Genomic DNA, 24,202 nt, shown 5'->3' on the forward strand with positions numbered 1-24,202 from the left:
AAAACCGTGAAAAAAAAACAGTTTTTTTTCTGGAGTACGTTTTTTTTCTAAAGTACGAAATCTAAAAGTAGTTAATACTTTTATACGGTTTTTTTGACTTAATGTTAACTATTAAACGAATTTAATTAAATAACTTTAATTTCTGGTCTTATAAAAGTAACATTTACGAAATCTGTAGTTGGTAGTTATCACTATTTACTGTTGGCAACACCACCGCCTCTCCACCCTACACGCAGCATCGGGGATTCCCCAATAAACGTTTGTATACTGAATGTTAATTGTATTAACATGTACGTTATTGTTATTGAAACACGTTACAACTCACGAAAAACCGTTATTGTCGTATTATTTGTTCATCTGAAAAAAAACCATATTTAGAAAAAAAACAATAGTGCTCGGTTTTTTTTTCATGTTTTTTTTTCATAATTCTGAAAAAAAAAACATTTGGTTTTTTTTCTATTTACAACCCTAGTCGGGAGTGTTCTTAGCTATGTTTCATGAAAATCGGTCCACTAAAGTCGCCGTCAATAGAATTTGTGAACAATGTAAACAATCCTTGTAGTCAAAATGTCTTTGATTTCCATTCGAACTCATCAGATACTGGCTAAATCCATGTGTTATTTAATAAATTCATATCACATCATGATTCTCAACCTTTAAAATAATAAAATAGTGTTCCAATACTGATATTTTATATAATGGTTTGTTTCCATTGTTGACAATTTCTATTGACAGCGTTTTTTTTTTCTAAATTTTAATTTTTCCTTAGTATATTGCAATTACTTATGTTTAGAATAGAACATTTTAAAATCAAAACTGTTGCGTTTCCCGAAGTATTCTCAGTAGCCATACCTACATATATACGTATCAGAGGCAACTTTGTTCAGGGATTATCAGTCCTTTTTTATACTTGTTTCAAAAAAGTTAAGCCAGCTATATTTAATCGTATCAACAAGATTAAATCATAAAGTCCTCATCGCTATCATCAACGGAATGCCTCCTCAGCCTATGCCTTCTCAAATCACTCCGCCTCTTCGTACTATAACTACACTGATCACACGAATACTTGCTACCGCCACTTTTACTCTTGATATTGCCACAACTTTTACTCTTCACATGATTCAACGCTTCACTTTTCACATTAGAACTAAAACCGCACTTGTCACATGTGAACTTCTCCTGTTTTTTCTCAACAGGGTCGTGGCAACGGAGATGGTAGATCAAACTCATGTTGTGTCTGCTTTATAGTTACATAGATGGCACTTGAAGTTTCTTTCATCCTTATGTTTCCGTTTATGTCTGGAGAATTGTGCCTTGCTCGCTGTGGTATAGTTGCATGTTGAGCAAACTTGGATGGTGGTCGAATGGTGAGCAAACTCTAGATTGTGTTGTAGGAATTCTGATTCGTTGTCCGTTTTGAAGTCACACTGGACGCAGTAGTACGGGCTGGAATGGACGAAGTACTCAAAGTTTCCTTTTTTCTTCTTTTTTTTCTCTGATTTCTTCTGTTTGGGTTTTTCTTTGATGAACCTTTGGAGCGGTCTGTCGTCTTCGTCGGTTTCATCTGAGACCTCTACAGTGTCGATGTGGGGTTCTTCTATGATAACTTCGTCTTCGTCGCTCGATGTTAGGAGAGATATTGGGTTGGGATCTTCTGTTACTCTGTAAAAGAAATTAGTTTTTAGTAAACATATCAAACAAAACGCCGTGCCCCGTGTGGTGTCGGACAAGGCTCGGAACCGGTCATTTTTTTACCGGTTAAAACCGGTTTATTTCGATTTTACTCGAACTTTCTAAAGAACGCAAAACGTTATGAGAACTTTATTTTAACCGAAATAAACCGGTTTATTCGACGAGCGGCGAGACGCACCGGCGCCGCGTAAATACCTACGTTCACGCAATGAATTGTTTTGTTTGGTTACAACAGTATTCCCTATCATGCTGTGGAATAAACCGGTTTATTTTGTTCTAAACTGGTTAATCGAATGAAATCTTTGTGAAAGATCCTAGTCCTAAAAACCGGTTAAAGACAATAGCGGTTTTTCGAGCGAAAACGAAATTTAAAGGTTTTGCCGCAAGTACATGATAACGGTTTAAAAATTAACCGGTATCCGAGCCCTGGTGACGGGTAAAGAATTTCTTCCCGTGGGTGTCGTAGAAGTCTGTGGAATATGGAAATTGTGGCGTAGGAGAGATTCTGTTTTCTTTCAACCCCTTAATTGCCAAGAGTCGCACTGAAACTTGAGTAGTTTCATGTGCTCTGCCTAACCCTTTACGGGGTGCATGCGTGATTGTAGGCAGATGTAGGCTTGTTTACGATCTGCCGGATCTTAAGGCTTGAAAAACTTATTTATTATCCGTCTCTACTATCTCCATATCGCTGTCCGTGTCAGGTCCGTGTTCCGGCAACATGAGTCTTGAAGGGTCGATGTCACATTGGACGCTCTCCAGCAACATCAGACAGTCTTGGGGACTTTCTATATAAGGCTTAGAATAGGCTAGTTTCCTACTAGTCAAATCAGCTTCTTTTTATGAACTGTCAAAACGATTTGTTAATATGGAATTACTATGAAATACTGAGGAGTAACGTCACGGTCAATTCATTTACTATTGCGTGCACTGCATAAAATATTTTATTTTAAGTATAGGAAACTAGCCGATAAAGAAAAAATACCACCTTAAGTGAGGCTTGAACTCACAGGTAGTAAATGAATAATCCAGGACCCCACCCGTAGCGTATGAAACAGCTAATTTTTTTTCGCGATTTGCGCGTTGGTTCCATAATAAAAGTGGTTTATTATAACCTCAAAAGTCACTGTACACAGCTTGGGTAGGAAAATCTAAGGAAATTAATAACAAATCGTCACTACTTTCAAAAAATCTCGTATCTCACGCTGCTTCTCAAAGTTAAAACGCATTTTCATTGATAGACGAAGATACAAGTTTTTTTTTAAAGTAGTGACGAAATGAACATTCCATACTTAAAATATCCGCTCAAGGGTAATTTTATCTTCAGTTGGAAGTTATTTTAACTAGGAGCGTTACGGCCCGGTCACGACATTGGTCTAAGCGCGACAGCGGTGAGCGGCGGCCATACGGAGCGAGACACAGCGATCGGACTTTTCATTCGCACGTATGGCCGCTCACCGCTGTCGCGCTTAGACCAATGTCGTGGCCGGGCCGTTAGTGCGTTTTCACATTATCCGATCCGATATCGGATGTCGGAGTGATATCCCATACATTACAGGCACCATCTTGGATTTTTTCTTTTGAAATTCTTCCGACATCCGATATCGGATCGGATAATGTGAAAACGAACTTAGGATATAGTATTTTATGCAACAGGCGTTTAAAGGAGGTCAAAAAAGACGAGTGGCGTGGGTAACAATTTGAGGCAAAGCCGAAAATTGTTATTGAGACGCCACGAGTATTTTTTGACTCAGTTAAACACCGTTGCATACAATACTTTTTCTACGACCATGCACTTAGTTTTTAATAGTTTTCTTGTCTTGAATAACTTTCGTGAAATTCACACTGCTTCCTGTATTTTGACTCAAAGGTTTGCACTGTCAGCTCGGCTGCCCAAAGCCTTCCCGCGCACGCCCGCAGTGTCGTTATAAGGCGTTGCCATGGTTACAGAGCCAAACAATGCGTTTTCAGTTTTTTCGATACTGCGCGCATGCGCGGAAAGCCGGCGGACGCTGGCTTTGGTGAATAGACCTTTATGTAGGGTTTTAAAGATCTGTGCACGACCCTGTAAATGACGAATAACAGTTCGGGAGTAGAAAAAGGATTATATTGATACGTACTTGTTATCCGTCTCTACTATCTCCATATCGCTGTCCGTGTCAGGTCCGTGTTCCGGCAACATGAGGCTTGAAGGGTCGATGTCACATTGGACGCTCTCCAGCAACATCAGACAGTCTTGAGGACTCTCCGCTCTGGTGTCATCTGAAGTAATAAATAGGACCATAATTAGTTTGAAAAAGATAAAAGTCACGAAATATACGGTGGGTCTGAATAACCCGAAAGTATTCCTGGATGTAGGGAACAATAGTTATTTGTTGTACAAGGGGGCAAAGTTGTATTTTAACGCCGAGTGTGGAATTGAAAAACGAGCAAGTGAAAGGATTCTATAGTTGAACCACGAGCGAAGCGAGTGGTTCGAGAATAGAATCCTGAACTTGCGAGTTTTTTAACACACGAGAAGTAAAATACATTTGCACCCGAGTGTAACACAAAACTTTTCCTCTCACTGTAGCGAGGAAACTACAACGCAAAAAATGCGTTTATCACTGCTTCCAGTAGTTCCACAGGTGGTAAATCATCTTTATTACTAGATTCACCTACTTTTATCAATTTTAAAGCAGTTAATTTGACTTTATTCAAGGTCAAATTACTTTACCCACTAGTGGATAAAATGCGTTTTTACCCGCTGGTATTAAAGGACAAAACTCGTGTTTCCGAGCTAGTGAGGGGAAAATCAAATTATTTTATTAAATATTTTTTGATTTGTTTTCTTTAGTGTATGGTATCTATTTCAGTTTATAATGTATTGCTGATCATATTTAGAGACTATAATTTCATTATGAAAATCTGGATTTGGCTTAGATTCAGAGATTTTGTATTTTTTTTTGGTTATGATTTATGAAAAGCCCACATAAATGTATTAAAAAATCTAAAAAAAAGTACAAAAAATGTTTTTTTTTTTCTCCAAAAATGAAGTCATATAACTTTTTTTCACTTGTTTTTACATAAACCTTACCTGTGTGGTGACGGGTTAAGAATTTCACCACCCCCTTTCTTCCCGTGGGTGTCGTAGAAGGCGACTGTGGGATATGGGTTAAATTGCAACCTGTCACTGCAATGTCAGTTTCGTTTTCTTTCAACCCCTTATTTGCCAAGAGTGGCACTGAAGCTTTAGTGGTTTCATGTGCTCTGCCGACCCCTTTATGGGATACAGGCGTGATTGTATGTATGTTGTATGTACATAAAAAAATACGAAAACACACACATATTATAAATATATATTAATAATTTTTTGACATTTGTAATCTGGGGGGCCATACCTCTCGGCATGCCAAATTTGAGCGCGCTCGGACCAACTTGAAAAAAAAAAAAAAAAAAAGTCGGCCATTTTGAATTTTTTTTGATGCAACTTTTTTCTACTCGGGCTCCTGTATGACATTTGGTCGAGCACCCTATAGCTATCTCTTACGGTTTAGGAGTTGCCATACAAAAAAAAAGTGGCCAAATTTTTCGCATTTGTAGCATTTTTCAAAATTTTTTTTTATTTTTGAAATCAGGGCCCCCCAGAGATTCTTTGACCAAAATTTCAAATCTCTAGGATGAATTTGAAATTTGGTCAAAAAAAAAAAGTCGGCCATTTTGAAAAAAAAATGGCGGCCTCCAAAACTGCCCAGGGTCCTCTATGACATTTGGTCGAGCACCCCCCACCTAACCCCCCTAGTTTAGCCAGGCTGTCCAACATTTTTTGACCCAAGAGTCGGAGACCAGATCCCGTATTTTTCCCATACGTCTCCCGACTCCCTCTATACATAGACACTTCGACCATCAAAATCGGTTCAGCCGTTTTCCAGAAATAGGGAGAGGTTAGAAATGAGTCGTTATGTAAAAATATAAATATATAATAAATTATTATATATTTATATTTTTACATAAAAAATGCGTTGTTAAAATCTTTCGGGTTATTCAGGCCCACGATGTATAAGACACGTTATATTTATTTACATTTTTATTAGCCCAAATGACCAACGTTGGCGCTAGACTAGACATCGAACGAAATGCAGACGGACTCTGTCGCGCCAATACGGAAAAGTCAACTTTCCCTAATAGTCCAACTTACCCCACTTCCCTCTAAAGTGACACTTGTACCACACCTCGGACACTGGCGATCAAATATATGAAAGAGGCGCGTTCCTAGCACACAGTCTAAGCTGGTGTAGGTGAACGCGTACCATGCTTGTATGAGTGAAATATGACAGGTCGACTGTTCGCATTTTTGACAGGCGGTAACTGTGAGGTAACCGAGAGGGGGTGGGCGGCACTTTTAGCGGGGAGCAGGAGTGGCCATACTGTACTCTTTATTATACTGTGCTTATACTCTGGTCCACAGCCACTTCTGTGAAGACAGGAGCATAGACTTAATCTGAGACAACTGGGGTCCATATCTCAAAACTACAGGGTACAATTTACAAATTATTTATTTGTTCCGGTGGCCGTGGAGACTAGTGGGTGCTGGTGTGCGGAGGCAAAAACCTTCCTCTGGGAGCTGGGGCGTCGTCTGCAGGAGAGGGGTCTCAACTCCCGCTCCGGGTCGTTCTTGGCGCAGAGGTTGTCCATCGCGGTTCAGCGTGGAAACGCGGCTAGTGTGATGGGCACATTTGCGTCAGGAACGATGCGGGGTGGGTTGTTTGACTAATTTAGGTAGTTTGTTAAGGTTTTTTTATTGTTAAGGTTTTTTTTTTTTTATTAGTATTTGGTTTTAAACCTAGTATTAAATAGTTAAGTATTATACGTGTAAACCTAAAATCTTATGTTCATGTCAATAATATCAATTTTTTAAATTAAATATTGTACTTAAAAAAAAAAGTTACAAGTGGCTGTCAATGTCTAATATGACAAGTTGGAAAGAGACTTCCGCTTGTAACTTTGTAACTTCCAATTTTGAGAAATGGGCCCTTGTCCAACTTGTTGGCCGAGTGGTTCCTACGCACACAGTCTAACGGCTCAGCCACAACATTGGTCTAAGCGCGACAGCGGTGAGCGGCGGCCATACATTGGAGCGAGACACAGCGATGGGACTTTTCATTCGCACGTATGGCCGCCGCTCACCGCTGTCGCGCTTAGACCAATGTCGTGGCTGGGCCGTAAGCTCGTGTAGGCGAACGCGTACGATGCTTGTATGAGTGACATATGACAGGTCGACTGGGTTTTTTTTATACCACGTCGGTGGCAAACAGGTATACGGCCCGCCTGATGGAAAGCGGTCACCGTAACTTATGGACGCCTGCAACTCAAGGGGTGTCACGTGCGCGTTGCCGACCCATTAGAAACTTGTACACTCCTTTTTAGGGTTCCGTAGTCAACTAGGAACCCTTATAGTTTCGCCATGTCTGTCTGTCCGTCCGTCCGTCCGTCCGTCCGTCCGTCCGTCCGCGGATAATCTCAGTAACCGTTAGCACTAGAAAGCTGAAATTTGGTACCAATATGTATATCAATCACGCCGACAAAGTGCAAAAATAAAAAATGGAAAAAAATGTTTTATTAGGGTACCCCCCCTACATGTAAAGTGGGGGCTGAAATTTTTTTCATTCTAACCCTAACGTGTGATATATTGTTGGATAGGTATTTAAAAATGAATAAGGGTTTGCTAAGATCGTTTTTTGATAATATTTATATTTTCGGAAATAATCGCTCCTAAAGGAAAAAAAGTGCGTCCCCCCCCCCCCTCTAACTTTTGAACCATATGTTTAAAAAATATGAAAAAAATCACAAAAGTAGAACTTTATAAAGACTTTCTAGGAAAATTATTTTGAACTTGATAGGTTCAGTAGTTTTTGAGAAAAATACGGAAAACTACGGAACCCTACACTGAGCGTGGCCCGACACGCTCTTGGCCGGTTTTTTTAAGAACCCCATACTGTAGTTCATCGGGAATACCTCGACATGGAGCTCATTCCACAGCCGGAGCGGTTGCTTTCTTGACAGGCGGTAACTGTGAGGTAACCGAGAGGGGGTGAGCGGCACTTTCAGCGAGGAGCGGGAGTGGCCATACCGTACGAGAGTCTCATCTCATCTCTCTCCTCCTAGCCGTTTTCGAGAGTACTCTTTATTATACTGTGCCCTAGCTGCCTCTATACTTACTCTGATCCACAGCGACTTCTATGAAGACAGGAGCCGTAGACTTCATGTGGGCCAACTGGTTGTCCAACTTGTTGGCCAAGTGGTTGGCCAACTGGTTCACGTCGAGCTTGCTCGGACTCACCTGGAAAGATAACAATCAAGGATTATTTTATTTATATAGGATTTACAGACTCCATACTAAGAATCGTACCTCAATTTTTTAGCGCCACCTATTAAATACTATAATAACTACACTGATGATGCCTACATTTTTTTTTACAATCTGTATTGAGTGTCATGATATATCCATGATATTTAATAAAGAAACATGTCATTTGTTCTTATAATAAACAAAAACACGCAAAAATGTTTGGGTAAAATATGATTTTGGCCACTTCCGGGCTGCGAAACAGCGCCATCTAGTTTTAAGCCTAAAAGGCCCATACATTTCAGGTGTACGCTTTATTGTATGGGCATTGTGTATCCTCCCGGTATTATATCTTCCTTGTTACACTCACCTTTATTTCATTCCTATATTTATTTCGTTTCTAGTTTCCTCCAAAACTTCCATTTCCACAGTGACTTGCTCAGCAGCTTCCAATTGTTTTAACTCCTGCTTTTCCAAGATGGCGGGTATGAGATCTTAAGGGTTCTGGTTGAGAAGTACAACACTCTTACGGTAGATGTCGCTAGGTGTCTCCTTAAAGCTCAATTGGTAGAAACTATATACCGGCGATATCAGAAACAGCTCTAACGATTTCGCTGAAATTTGTTATGTGGGGGTTTTCGGGGGTGAAAAATCGATCTAGCTTAGTCCTAACTTCCGGGAAACGCAAATTCCCGAGTTTTGGAACTCCGAGCTCGTCCAGGTACTGATATTTAAACTTTAAATCAAAATAATTACTACAAACTCACCTCCTGTGTGTTTATTTCGTTCCTAGTTTCCTCCAAAACCTCCATTTCAACAGTGACTTGCTCAGCGGCTTCCAATTGCTTTAACTCCTGCTTTTCCAAGATGGCGGGTATAAGGTCTTCTAAAGGATCCGGGTTGAGTCTGTCAGCGAGAGGTGGTTGCTTGATCTGGTAATTAGTGATCATGTCTTCTATATCGTTTATTTCCGGAGTGCTGGAAATGAAAATGAAGTTATTCTAGTTTTCGTAATCTTCTTTTGGGTGAATAAAATTTTTCTTGCCTGTTATTGCCATGGTTACGGTCCCGAGTCACGCTGGTTTTATGCAAAATTATGCTACTTAAACTATGCAAACATGCATTTTTCTGGTGTTAACAAGCACTTTCCTTACTTTGCCACCTACAAACATGGAGTACATGTTGCAATAACAGACAAGAAAAAGTTAATTCACCCTTTTACACGTCAGGTGTCACGACTTTAGACAATATTATATTCTTACATAAGAACACTCCCGACTAATTCAGCTTTCAGACAAAAAAAACTAAATCTAAATCGGTTCATCCGTTCGGGAGCTACGATGCCACAGACAGACACACACACACAAACAGACAAACAGACAGACAGACAGACAGACACGTCAAACTTATAACACCCCTTCGTTTTTGCGTCGGGGGTTAAAAATATAGGTTCCAAAAAAGCGAACTACAGTGACAGTCAACTTTTTTATAAATCACTAGCTTTTGCCCGCAGCTTCGCTCGCATTAAATTCGAAGATTGCGGAATGCTCCGTACAAAGTCGTTTTAGGGAAACAAGGAAGTTAGAAAGAGACAAAAAGTAACCTTTTGCCATCCCTTCAACTATCTCCACTTGAAAAATGACGTCACATCGAAAATGAAATATTTATTTTTCAAGTAGGCATATTACAATGCGCATCTGAACGTCAAATAAAGCTACGCCGGCTCTAACCCTACGCCTCAGCCTCGAGAAGATTTCAGTCCCCCCTCAGTTGGGAGGGGGGTATCCACTATGGGACCGGCAAGAAACTCGGCGGGCAACTTCTTTTCAAAACATTACATCTTATAATTAACATGAATTAAATAACAAGATACAATTTAACATGCAAAAGTATTCATCAAAGAATATGAACAGACTAGGTACTCTATGGAAATTAATTTCAATAAATTATCACGTTAGTAACTTATTATTCTTATTAAAATTCTCACGGATCCGTGTCTGCATACGAGGGGTTCAAACTAAAATATGGCTATCCTCGTAACGCATACAAAAATGTTGCTACAGAATTTTGATCCTAATAGGCTAGTTTCCTACTAGTCAAATCAGCTCTTTTTATGAACTGTCAAAACGATTTGCTAATATGGAATTACTATGAAATACTGAGGAGTGACGTCACGGCCAACTCATTTACTTTATATCTTTCTCTTCGACTTATTAAATAGAAATTATGTTTAAAAATAACTACTGTCCATATTTTTCTTCTAATTATGTGATGCTTTATTTCGTGCACTGAATAAAATATTTTATTTTAAGTATAGGAAACTAGCCTATTGTATTTTAAATTGAGTTGAGTTACATTTGTTCGAAAAATTTCAGAGACAAAAGAAATGCTATTTTATTTTTCACATGAAAGTTGAAATTCCATTGAACCAAAGTGTACATCTCATCGCACATTGGGCGGCAAGAGGCTATACTTACAGTATAAGAGTTTTTTTTCGATTTTTTTTTGTCAACAAACAAAGTACTTACTTTTCCACTACTCCATTCTTGTCCCCTTTCCTATTTTCACCCCCCTGCCTTGTATTAAGCGAACTCTCTCCATTTTCAACATTATTCTCCGTCGCGCTTGTAGTGTCAGTATCTGTGGTAGACTCATCTGTCTTATCTATGGTTTCTGTAGTTATATTATCTATGGTTTCTGTAGTTATATTATCTGTGGTTTCTATGCTGTCTATGGTGGAATCGACTTTAGCTTTCTCTGTGGTCTTTTTCTCTTTAGCTTTTTTGTTTTTCGGGTTGGTATTTGCGTTTTTATTTGTATCTTTTGTTGGGTCTGTGATGTTTCCGTTTTCCGTGGATGGCGGTTTCTATGGAAGAAATAATACATATTTATAATTGAAAAAATCGAAAAAAAAAACACATTAAAGAGGAAGTACCTGCGGCTGATATTTATATGTATGTATAAGCTTTATTGTACATAAAGGAAATAAAAGAGACACAGTTACAGAGTCAGTAATATACAATGTAGGCAGACTTATCCCTTAATGGGATCTCTTCCAGTCAACCTTTGAGGTAATGAGTAGAAGCGAATTAACGATGAATGACAAATTTAAAAAACCGGCCAAGTGCGAGTCGGGCTCGCGCACAAAGGGTTCCGTAGCAGCAAATATAATAAACCAATAACTTAACCAAAATTACAGTTAAATCAACCTATCTCAAAAACTATAAGAGATACTTTGATCAAACCAAAAATCGTTGAAAGAGTTAATTAGCATGCATCACCTCTATTTTTTTTAGAATTTTATACCCCGTAGTTATAAAAATAGAGGGGGGGGGACATACTTTTTACGACTTTGAGAGCTGATATCTCAAAAACCGTTCACTTTAAGAAAAATGTTTTTTAGAAAACTTTATATCATTTTAAAAGACCTTTCCATTGATACCCCACACGGGTATGTACATCGAAAAAAAAATTTTCATCCCTCAGTTACATGTATGGGGGCCCCACCCCCAATTCTTTTTTTTACTATTTAGTGTCATAATTTTGTAGCGGTTCATACAACACATATTCCCATCAAATTTCATCACTGTAGTACTTATAGTTTCCGAGTAAATCGGCTGTGACAGACGGACAGACGGACAGACGGACAGACGGACATGACGAAACTATAAGGGTTCCGTTTTTGCCATTTTGGCTACGGAACCCTAAAAATGTACAACCACTAAAATAATTAAATGCAAATTTTGTATATACATGGTAACAGATATATACATATATAATAATAAATAAACAAATACTCATAAAATATATATTTATATAATTAGACCTGGATAAAGTATATGGATATTTAAACAAATAAGTAAATTAACATTTTATCACCTCAGCTGGAGCCACTATATCTGCCTACTATCATGGTCAAATCACTTTTTTTAAAGATTTTTTGACTTCTTTTCCTGCATATGATGCGTACAGCCAATATAGGTACGTAGAAAAGCAGTGACGAATTGACGACATCAGTCCTAACTTTTCAGTGTGCTTCCTCGTCATATTTTCAAAAATATCAAAGAAGAAAATTGAGATTACCTTTGGATAACAAGACGATTTTGAGGCAAGCAATTTTAATTTGTGACTTTATCCTTTACTTTAGTTGCAACTTATAGTAAAACACGCTAGGTACAGCTGTACCCAGCAGCCGCCGCTTGCTGCCGCGCATGCTCTTGTAGTCTGCATCGGTAAAGTGAGCTGAGCAGACGCTTTTAGGAACCTGGGGCTAGTTGTAACATAGTTGTACAACCAACCCCCACTGTACTGGCCCAGGCTACTAGTAAAAACCAACTTCAAAGAACCTGGGTTAAATTGTAACATTGTGGTACAACCAACCCCAGATGTAGTTGTGGCCCCGGCTACTAGTAAGAACCGATTACAGGGGAACCTGGGGTTAGGAGACCTGGGGTTAGTAACTTACAGTAAACACGCTGGGTACAGCAGTGCCGAGCAGCCGCCGTTTGCCGCGCATGCTCTTGTAGTCTGCATCGGTGAAGTGAGCTGAGCAGACATCGCCTCCTGACGCTCCGGTTGCCTCTATCCAGGCGGTTAGTAAGGAGCCGCTACGGGGGAACCTGGGGAACAAGGGAACAACATTAAATATAAAATAATTATGTATTGATGATGAATGGATGAGATTCATGATGGAGGAGGAGTCCACTGGCCCGCGTCCTAAGACGCGCCCCAGGCGGCGCGGCGCGCACCACACTGCCGCCACGTCGCTTGGGGCGCGTCTTACGTCCTTCCTGTACAAAATGTACTGAGGAGACGTTTTTAAAATTACATTCAGGCGGCGTGGCGGAGACGTCCGTTGCGCGCCGCAAGACATGCGTCTTATGAGTGTGGATGGTTCCTTAGACTATGGGAACTGACTGGTCAAAACACTCAAAACCCTTTAGACAAAGAAATTCTGCTGCGGAAGTGGCGCTGGATAGGTCATGTTTTACGAAGGCCAAACAGCCACCTATCCAAGCAAGGGCTGACCTGGAAAATTCTCGGAAAAATATGATTCATATGTACCTGATGATGATGATGATGTTTAGTTTATTTAGTCTGCTTTCTTTTATTTCCTTGGTCAAAACCAAGAAATTTTACTGTTGAAATTGTAGCACCGCTCAGTCTCTTTGCTTAGCCTCGAGGTTGACTGGTAGAGAATGCCTTAAAGCATTAAGTCCGCCTTTTTGTACTGCAAGAATTTTCTTTTTGTGGTCGGTTGTAAAAGTACTCACCCTTCTCATGGTGTTGTGTTCCTGCCGGTGAGTAAGGCTGCCAGAGCTCACGAGGGTGCAGTGTGCTGGTGATGGAAGGACCTACGTACGGACCTAATTTGTTCTGTATATTGTCCTGTGAGTCGTCGGCAACCCAAACCCTCCTTAGATCTTGTACAAGTTTCTAATGGGTTTGGCAATGCATGTGACACTCCTTGAGTTGGAGGCGTCCATAGGTAACAGTGACCGCTTTCCGTCAGACGGACCGTATGCTTGTTTGCCACTGACATAGTATTCAAAAAAAAAAGTAACAAGACTTACTTGAAATACTCTACATCTGGACTGGAGAAGTCACAGCCCTCTATGCAGCATGATTTGACCATTTTGGTGGCTACAACATCTGAAAAAATATGTAAGATTGTAATTTACTGAGAAAAATCAAGAATGGTTCATAAAAATCAATGGGTGAATCAACTTTTAAGATGAAACTTTTCATTTCTGCATTACCAAATATTTCTTTAGAGTTGTAATCAGATCATGTCCAATTTGAGAATTTTTTAAACTAACCAAGTCAATATTTATAAATTTAATTCTTATGGATAGGTTGGTCTATTTTTTTTTCTTTTGGTTGCATTTATGCATTAATAACACTAATAACTTGTCTGTTTTTAATTTTATTTACATCAACACCTAATTTCTACAAGGGATTTATTTTGTAAAAAATAAAGAAATTAGATACTTTTATTACTCATATTGTTTACAATATGGTATCTGAATAGAATTAAGGTAATTAATTTATTTGATTAAAAGATTTAGATTGTGAGTATTATTTATTAGCTAAATAAATACAGTTTGTAAAAATGTAAAAATGTACTAAAAACAAAATTATGGCATATCAAATAATATTTTGCCACCATAAAAACTTTAAATTAAAAAATATACACATTTTTTTAATTGACGCAGAGAACGCGGCAAAGGCAATAACTAGTCTTGCGTCCGTATTCTACACTGCCAGAATCGCAACAGCATCGCACGCCGGTGCATCACATTTCGACTTTATAACACTAGTCCATAAGGTTGATATTGCAAACACAAACCGCTACACCGAAATCGAAAGATGCGATGCGATTTACTGAATAAGACGCTTTAATTAGTTTCGACAAAGATTCAATTATCGATCCGAATGTGTAGAGAAATGAATAAACTAACTAAATACAACATTACATAGTATTAAACACATGATTTACGCGCGAAAATCGTCAAAACAAAGGTTGAAAATGCTCATAAAAAAATCATACATACCGAAGATTAGTAATGAATGTAGCAACTATACAGGCCTGAATAGCATTATAATTTAAAAATGTATATTCCTTCAACGTCACGAGATCAATAAATGTTTATTTAACTCGATATTTCAACAAAAAATAAAAATATTTATTCCAAGCGCTTGCTCAGACAACTTTGACAGCTTGGTTGGTTGTTTTTTTTTTTAATCCGCCATTTCTTAGGGGCTATGAAATGTTATACTGCCATTCGTGTGTTATGGTGTAAAATAGCGTTTTATAATGCGGCTTAAACAGTGCCAGTCTTCAAAATCAAAATGTCGCTGTGACGCTGTCGACTCTACTGTCACGCAAATGCCAAAACTGCCAATTTGCCAAAATATTGTAACGAGTCGTAAGAAAAAAAATTTAGATAATTAGAAGACGTTATTTTATCAAACGTGGGCCTCTGATATTTTGTTTTGTGCCGCCTGAAGTATCTAATAATAAGGTTTAAATTTCAACTAAAGCGTCGCACAGACTTATTAACTATAACTACATTTCTTCGCAAGTCCAAATTATTTTCCTAGCTGCACCTGCAGGCTTAGCAGGCTATCAGATTATCATGGAATTCCTTAATTTAATTACAAACAGATAGAACTGCAGTGAGGCAGTGATCACAAACAACAGTGGTTGTGCGACAAAAAACATTGCTAAGTATAGCACACTTCGTCAATTCAGCAAAAATGTCTCTAGAGGGTGCAAAGTACGTATGGGTAGAGTTGGAACCGGTGTGGCAAGGTCCTGGCTTAAAGGCGAAGCAAGAGCAGGAAATAACAGACAATTTGAAGACAGAACTTAAATCAGAGCCAGAAGAAAAGTTATGTGTTATCAGTGAAACAGCTGGGGCTGGATTGCACTTAAAGCATGAAGAGCCTGAGAGTGCACAGGCTGGGAATTTGGATCAGGTAAAACCAGAGGTTAAGGCAGAAAGTGAAAACTTAGCTAGTACTGTTGAACCAGCTATGCCAGATGGCTTGTGCAAGGACCAGGAAAGCATAATTTCTCATATAGACCCTGTAGTCAAAGCAGCTTTGAAGGAAGAGGATAACATTGACTCGCAGAAGAAATACAGCAGTTGGATAGAGCCTATAGTGCTAGATTCAGAATCTGAAAGTGAGAGTGCTAGCAGTATGGACACAGCAGATCAGGCAGGCCTGTATTTGAAACATGAGGTGGAAGATGGAGTAATGGTGGGCCCGGAGGTATACCATAAAGGTAATTCATTTTGTTATAAATATTTATGTATGGTTTATTTAGTTACACATTTTATTTCCATTGTGTCCAAGTTTCCTTGTTGTTTCTAATGGTTTTTATTACTCAGGTCACAACTAACTATGTATATCGTCTGTCAAAAACTTGTATCTTCGTCTGTCAATGAAAAGAAAATTGTAGTAAGTATGTATGGAATGCATATAGACACTGCATTTTAACTTTGAGGAGCAGCGTGAGATACGAGATTTTTTCAAAGTAGTGACGATATACAGGTCACATTTCCTGTTCTCTGATAAAGATCTATCTCATAGAGACAGGAGAATGCCATGCCATAGGAACTCTGTGATAATGATAAAACAATGCAACCTTATTGTGTTTGAGGTTGTTAAAATTGTCTTTTTGAGTATATTGCTTGTGGCACAAAATAATAAAGAGTACTATCGTACAGTATGGCCACTCCTGCTCCCCGCTGAAAGTGCCGCCCACCCCCTCTCGGTTACCTCACAGTTACTGCCTGTCAAAAACGCGAACAGTCGGCCTAGGGTTGCCAACTTTTTTTTAGGGAAATATAGTATTTTAGAAAATTCCATCTATAAAATATAGTACACCGAAATAAAATATAGTACGGTGCAGATAATCGATAACCGAGTCGTAGAAATCGTTTTTTCTGCCCACTGTAATGGATCTCCACTCGGTTTTCATCGATTTTGACAAGTTTTGTGTTATATTGGTTCTCTTATTTTGTCGTTGAAAATTGTAAAACGACCGAATATCACTTCCCAACTCAAGTTTCGCGGAATTTTATTCCGCCGAATGTTCATTTCCCAACTTATCATAATTGTTTTATTTGCCAAGCTCACGTTTACCAACTTAACATTTGGCCCTTAAAAAAAAAGCAAACTTGTGGATGATGTTAGAAATTATTTGTAACTTGCCTAATGTTTCGTTGCGAAACGTTATTTGTCCAAGAGTTGTTTCAGCAAGTGAAGCATTTGACAAATGATATGTCTGATAAAAGTTTAGATGGATTTTAATAATCTGCTTTACAATAATTCTACCTATTGAAAAGTTGCTAAAATGTTAAATTCTTAAAATGAAACTTCGGCGAAATGTTGGTTGGCAAATGAAACTCGGCCAAAAATGATTTTGCGAAAAGGCCGTATTACCGGTATTACCCTAATTGTAAGACCCCTATATCGAAAAAAAAATGTATATGTAGTTATTTTTTATGAACTTTGACATTGTCTTGAAAACATTTTTGGAAGTTTTGTTTTGGTGAAGGATCCTACATACATGAAATCTAGATATTTCTTAAAAAGCAAGAGCGTTTTAATTTTAAACTAATTAAGGCAAAAGATTTGATCAAAGAACTTGTTTTGGTCCTAGAACAGTTCAACTTTGATGCTAAATATCACAGAATCAATGAGCTGTGAAGTAATTATGGGATACTAGTTTGCTTAAAGACGATGCTGTTAATATGATAGGCTTTAAAAACTATCATAATATTCATAATACCAATGGATTCAAATCGAAACTGTCTTAAGAAATGTTGTTTTTTAATATATCGTGTAATACTAACCTAACCACAAAATTAAAATTTTGAAAAAACCTTCGACCGCGACGTAGTAGACCGATTTGCATAAAACATGGCTAAGAACACTCCCGACTAACTGAGCTTTCAGACAAAAAAAAAACTAAATCTAAATCGGTTCATCCGTTCGGGAGTTACGATGCCACAGACAGACACACACACACAAACAGACAGACAGACACGTCAAACTTATAACAGCCCGTCGTTTTTGCGTCGGGGGTTAAAAAGACAAATGTTTGCTAACAACGGCTTTATATATTTGTAACTGTAATAATTTCATGTCAGAATGAAGTAATGAAATGTACAATGGATGTCAGGTAGAAATGAAAGCGCGAGCGTAGCGAGCGCGAATTTTTTTTTATTATAAAAACGCCGCCTCTGGCGCTTTGATCCTAGTGTAAATTCGCCACTAGCAAGGAACCCTAAAATATAGTACTTTTGCGTACTATATCTTTGTCATATAAAATATAGTACGCTGGGCCAAAATATAGTACAATACTATATTATATAGTACGGTTGGCAACCCTAAGTCGGCCTGTCATATCTCACTCATACAAGCATGGTACGCATTCACTTACCACAAGCTTAGACTGTGTGCTAGGAACGCGCCTCTTTCATATATTTGATCACCAGTGTCCGAGGTGTGCCTGTGGCGAGAAAAGTACAGTCAGCGATAAAAGCTTGTCTTGTTTATTTTATTTATATACTTTTTACAGCATCATTCAACAGAGCCAGGAATCCTCCAGAAAGGACCTGCACTGTAAGTCTCGAGCGCATGCATATAGACATGGAGCGCTCTGTATGCAGGATTGGACCCAATACATACAAGTTTCTACTGTGCAGTCATCAGGAAAATGATACAAGTGTGAAAAGAAGTAAGTTGTATAAATTGATTGAAATAGTCAAAGTCAATAGTTTATTGCAAGAACATAGTGAGATTACACAAGATGATAACATTGAAAAGCAGTTCTTATGTTCTACCAAGCAAGGCATGCAATATTTAACAATTATTTACAAGTATGTACAATATAATGTCAATATAATTTGTTACACAATAATTCATTACAAATAAACACAAGGATTGAGTCAATTTATTACATTTTATAAATTACACAGCTAAGATGTCAAATATAGGCATAGATAAATTACTTAATTTCAGGATTTACAATAAATTGAGATCTTGGCAACTTAAATATTCTTTTACCGAGTAAAAACATTTGTCTAGTAGCCATTCCGTAAGTGATTTCTTAAAGCGATCTGTAGGACATTCTAAGATCGATTTAGGCAGCAGGTTATAAATTTGAATTGCCATACAGAACGAGTTATTTTTGTGAAGCTTTACTCTAGAATACGGTAGGAATAGTTTATCTTTATTTCTGGTAGATCTAGGATAGAATGTACTTTGCTTTTCAAAAAATTCAGGATGTTCTCTTACAGACATGCACATCTGTTTGATGTACAAGCATGGAATAGGTATCATACATGAAAGAAAAAACGACAAGGCCCACTGGTGGCCGAGCCGGGAATCAAACCTGGTTCTTCAGCTGACGCGGCTAACATCTTTACCACTGACCACCCGCCAGCCGTGGTACCCGACGAAATTTCTCTAGTGTATGTTATCTCTGATAAGGCTAGGCGCCTTTTTGACCAATCCTAAGGGCAAGCAATTAGTGCTTGCACCTTCTAAAAAATAATAAAATAATTTGATTTTCAATAAAATAAAATAATTGAAATTATTTAAGTTTCATTGTAAACACCAATTTTCTAGTCAACTTAGACTATAAACTAGTAGAAGTATATAGAAACAAATGCCCAGCAACTGTTCCAAAAAAATAAATAAAAATCCTTTTACTCAAATCAGCTTCTTTTTAAGAGCTGTCAAAACGAATTTAAATCGAGTCCAGTGACGTCACGGACATCACGGTCAACCCACTTACTTTATATCTTTGTATATGACTTATTAAATAGAAATTGGGTTTAAAAATAAGTACTTTTCATTCGTGGCCGAGCCGAGAATCGAACAGGGGATCGATTTTTTAATTCGAACGCACGAATTCGCCGTTCGAAAGTCTGTGGAAAACAACGCGTCGTAAAATAGCATTACGTCGCGATTTAATGCTATTTTTGAAAAAGGACGGCTACTAATTTTAAGACTAGTGGTAATGACCACTCGTTTTTAGAATTTTCCTGTTAGTAGAATTTAAATTGCTAGTAGTGGAGATATTATGAACGAATTTCACGAAATCGAATAGCCGAGATTAAAAAATCGGCCCCCTGGAAAAGTTTATAGCGAATAATGGTTTTATAATTTATTTTAGGCTCTGTTTAAAAAATATTAACATTTAAAAAGGTTAGGGAAATGAACTGTCCTTCTGTTCCATTAGCTGAACAAATATTTTTATATTTTTTTAGGGCATGTATTTGTGTGATGTGCACAGATATTTAATTGTTCCTGAGTCATGGATGTTTTCTATGTATATAAGTATTTATATCCATACTAATATTATAAATGGGAAAGTGTGTGTGTGTGTGTGTGTCTGTTTGTTTGTCCGTCTTTCACGGCAAAACGGAGCCACGAATTGACGTGATTTTTTAAGATGTTGAATTGTCTGAGTACCCACAACACAAGCCTTCTGGAGCTTACCGTGGGCCTCAGTCAATCTGTGTAAGAATGTCCTATAATAACTATTTATTTTATCTTGCAGGGTATTCTCAGCGCGGCAAAAGTGCGAACCAGGGTCTATACGAATGTCCACTATGCGATTTTACTAGTGTCCACAAACATTACATAAGAGTCCATAAAAACATCGCCCACCCCAATGAGAAAGCAAAAACCTGGAAGACAAAACAGAGAAAAAACATAGACAAAAGACCCTATAAATGCAACCAATGTAGTTACTCTTCTGACCTTAAAGTCGGTCTGTCAATCCATAAATTAGTTCACACCAAGAAAACTGCTTATAAATGCAGTCTGTGCGGTTATGGATACTCTCACAAATATGAACTACAAGACCACATTAATACAAAACATGAGAGTGAGAAAGTCTACAAGTGCGATCAATGTAAATTTGTGACCGTCCACAAAGACAGATTCATATCACACAAGAAAATGCACAGCAAAAGCTTTCCTTACAAATGTAACCAATGTAACTTGCTACTAAGGACAAAGATCATTACCAGGAGCATGTAAAAACACACAGTGTTGCCAAACCATACAAGTGCGATCAATGTGATTATGATAGTGCGAAGGAGACTCTTTTGCAAATTCATAAGACTATGATGCATGGAGCGTTTGGAAAAAAATTGGGCTTGAAAAATGGGAAGAAATCAACATTTAAAAGAAAAAAAGTATGACAGCACCAAATATAGATGTTAAACGTTTGTAAGACATATTAAAATAATCAGTTTTACTTTAAATACATCTCGTTCGGCGACCTGTTTCGAGTCATTGACCGCCGACGCAAAAACGACGGGGTATTATAAGTTTGACGTGTCTGTCTGTCTGTCTGTGTGTGTTTGGCATCCTCGAACGGATGAACGATTTAGAAAACGACGCCATGGGTAAAAAACAGTGGACTGTTTTTTATGAAACATGGATCAGAACACATGTCGCGGTCGGGGTTTTTTCTAAATTTTAATTTTCTGGTTAGGTTATTTTGGAGACTAGTCATCAGGCATGAGTGCTCGCGGTGGCTAGAAATGTCCAAAATGACTCGAAACGTGTCGCCAAACGCGATGTATTAAAGTGAATATAACCGTATATCGTCACTACTTTAAAAAAAAACTTGTATCTACGTCTGTCAACGAAAAGAAAATTGTAATAAGTATGTATGGAATGCATATAGCAGAGTAGTGACGTATTTAGGCCGATAGTCCACTATAATATGTTTATCATAGAAATATGATCATAGGTAACATGCCGTCCTGTTTCTTCTCGTTGGAGAAAAAGGGAGGCATATCATATGTTTATCATATTTCTATGATAAACATATGATAGTGGACTATCGGCCTTAAATAATACCAACTTTGAAACAGATGAATGCATTGGTGGACGTGAACCAATAATGAATTTTTAAATCGTGCCTACATTTTTAGGATATGTGTGTTATAACTTATAAGGTAAAACTCCATAGGATTAAGTTATTGGAATGCTTCAATTATTGTGATTTATTAACTTAACAATCATATTTTATGTAATAAATTAAATGAGGTTGATATAAAATAATGATTTTATTTTTCCTTTGACAAATAATACCTACTCTAGTTAGCTTTATAAGGGACAGAGGGGTAATTTCAAGTTTCAACTAATCGATTCTTTCCATGTTCTAAAATTTTCGGATTATTACTCAAAGGTTAATAGCACACATCGGACACTGGCGATCAAATATATGAAAGAGCCACGTTCCTGGCACAGTCTAAGCTCGTGTAAGTGAGCGCGTTCTATGCTTGTATGAGTGAAATATGACAGGTCGACTGTTCACGTTTTTGACAGGCTGTAACTGTGAGGTAACCGAGGGGCTGGGCGGTGGGCGGCACTTTCAGCGGGGAGTGGGAGTGGCCATACTGTACAATAGTACTCTTTAGTATACTGTGGATAATAGTGTCATAGTATAATAAACAGTACTATCGTACAGTATGGCCACTCCCGCTCCCCGCTGAAAGCGCCACCCACCCCCTCTCAGTTACCTCACAGTTACCGCCCGTAAAAAACGCGAACAGTCAACCTGTCATATCTCACTCATACAAGCATGGTACGCGTTCACCTACACGAGCTTAGACTGTGTGCTAGGAACGCGCCTCTTTCATATATTTGACAGCCAGTGTTCGAGATGTGCTCACAGTATAATAAAGAGAACTATCGTACAGTATGGCCACTCCCGCTCCCCGCTGAATGTGCCGCCCACCAACTTTGTTACGGCCCGGCCACGACATTGGTCTAAGCGCGACAGCGGTGAGCGGCAGTTTTACGTGCGAATGAAAAGTCCGATCGCTGTGTCTCGCTCCAATGTATAGCCGCCGCTCAGCGCTGTCGCGCATAGACCAATGTCGTGGCCGGGCCCATGGAGAAGTTACTCTTGCTCAATTACCGCCTGACCCGCCTGTCAAAAACGCGAACAGTCGACCTGTCATATCTCACTCATACAAGCATAGTACGCGTTCGCCTATTACACGAGCTTAGACTGTGTGCTAGGAACGCGCCTCTTTCATATTTGATCGTCAGTGTCCGAGGTGTGCCTGTACTGTACCTTAAGCACTTTCTCACTTATAAACGTTCACTAAAGTTATCAATTCGATAAAGTTCGTTTGTCCCTTTCTATCACACCAATACGTCGAAAAGGGATAAACGAACTTTATCGGCTTGATAACTTTAGCGTACGTTTATTTATGAATAAGAGGGTTTGGGTTTAGGCTGAATAAAATAAAAAACATAGTCAATATAAAACCTTTACTGATATAATTTCAATAAATAACTACACTAGTACTGATATACAAATACTTATTGCATTATTTACATAAACTAGGATATTATTATTACACAAGTCAATAGATTCATGAGCGTTTTCTGATATTACGTTTGCAGGTACATTTTATGGGTTGTCTTCAGATTAATAGGTACGATACACGTGCGGAAAAGAAATCGAAACAAGTGGCGAATTATTACAACAGCACCGAAGGGAGGAAAGTATTATTTTGCACACTTTGTGGTATAGTTACACCGTGTACTATAAAGAACGTTGTTATTTTAGGTAAGGTAAAACTACTCAAAGATGAACCCTGAAAAATTGCAGTGAACATTTATGTAAGGTAAGGTGGGGAAAGACTGAAGGGCTTTTCTTGAGGGCTAAGATGAAATATGTTCCGTATAATGAAGCAGCAAGGGTGGCTTTCCATCTTATCCCGCAAGAAAAACCGTTCAATCTTCCTCCACCTTACCTTAAAACTTAAATTGTTGTTTTTATACCCTTAATTTTTAAAGTTTCACCAATGATGGAGCATTTCTAGTATGTACCTATGGTAGTTTTAACCCTTTTTACGCCAGACTCCGAAGGTATATCCGAAGGGAAATTGAACCTTTTGGAGTCCCTCCAAAGTTTCTTTTGCATTGGCTAACCTGTCGGCTATAGGGGCCATTTTTTTCAAAGTTGTCCACCCCGTTTTTGGCTTGTCCCATACTTTTGATATAATATTTAGCGTATTTAAAGAGTCTAAACTAATGAAGACTATTTTTTATTCGAACCCAAATTTAGTTGACAGTAATTTACAATATTCATTTAAATTTTTATTATAATTATGTATTTGTTAAAAATTATAATGTGATAAAAAATGGGCAATTTTTTGCTGTCCCACGTCAAATATCGTTTTTGTTATGGATTTTATTCTATAACTAATTGTACTAAATATTGATGACGGCATAATTTGAAAAGATTGAGTTATACGCTATTATGTTATAAAATATTTCATGTTAATAAATAAACGTACTATTTAAAATTAAGTATAATTTGCCGAGACGGAATCTGGTAATTGTGGAATTTTCCATTCCGAAACCGCAGAATGACTGTTAAAATTAAAAGAAAGTTCCTAACATTTGGTAGCATTTTATTCAGCTTGGCAAAATTAATTTAAAACTACTCAATACCGTCATCTTGCATTTTCCAGTTGCCGCCAAACACGCATCAAAGTAGCTCGTACTCAGGGGTAACATTTTCTCATTCCACCTCCCGAAACCAAATTTGCGGGTAAATACGTAATATGCAACCTTTTAACATCGATTCCTAAAACAAAGTACTAATATTGAAACCAAATAAGC

The 24,202-nt window shown here is 38.1% G+C and overlaps 2 protein-coding genes across 2 annotated transcripts; one reads left to right on the plus strand and one right to left on the minus strand.

Moving 5' to 3' along the window:
• Positions 1-696: 696 nt before the first annotated feature.
• On the minus strand, positions 697-14,717 carry LOC125239922 (transcriptional repressor CTCFL-like). Its single transcript, XM_048147695.1, has 8 exons — positions 14,569-14,717; positions 13,588-13,666; positions 12,480-12,633; positions 10,543-10,880; positions 8,782-8,992; positions 7,888-8,008; positions 3,810-3,951; positions 697-1,662 (listed from the first exon to the last, which is right to left on the minus strand). Exons 2-8 carry the CDS (start codon positions 13,647-13,649, stop codon positions 1,227-1,229), a joined length of 1,464 nt encoding a protein of 487 aa, XP_048003652.1. The 5' UTR covers positions 13,650-13,666; positions 14,569-14,717; the 3' UTR covers positions 697-1,226.
• Positions 14,718-14,910: 193 nt separating this feature from the next.
• LOC125239844 (zinc finger protein 184-like) lies at positions 14,911-20,912 on the plus strand. The gene is made up of 3 exons (XM_048147565.1): positions 14,911-15,806; positions 18,111-18,269; positions 20,100-20,912. The coding sequence occupies exons 1-3, from the start codon at positions 15,275-15,277 to the stop codon at positions 20,582-20,584; spliced, it is 1,176 nt and encodes a 391-aa protein (XP_048003522.1). The 5' UTR covers positions 14,911-15,274; the 3' UTR covers positions 20,585-20,912.
• The last annotated feature ends 3,290 nt before the right edge of the window (positions 20,913-24,202 follow it).

Source organism: Leguminivora glycinivorella, chromosome 26, assembly GCF_023078275.1.
Source record: "Leguminivora glycinivorella isolate SPB_JAAS2020 chromosome 26, LegGlyc_1.1, whole genome shotgun sequence".
Taxonomy (NCBI): domain Eukaryota; kingdom Metazoa; phylum Arthropoda; class Insecta; order Lepidoptera; family Tortricidae; genus Leguminivora; species Leguminivora glycinivorella.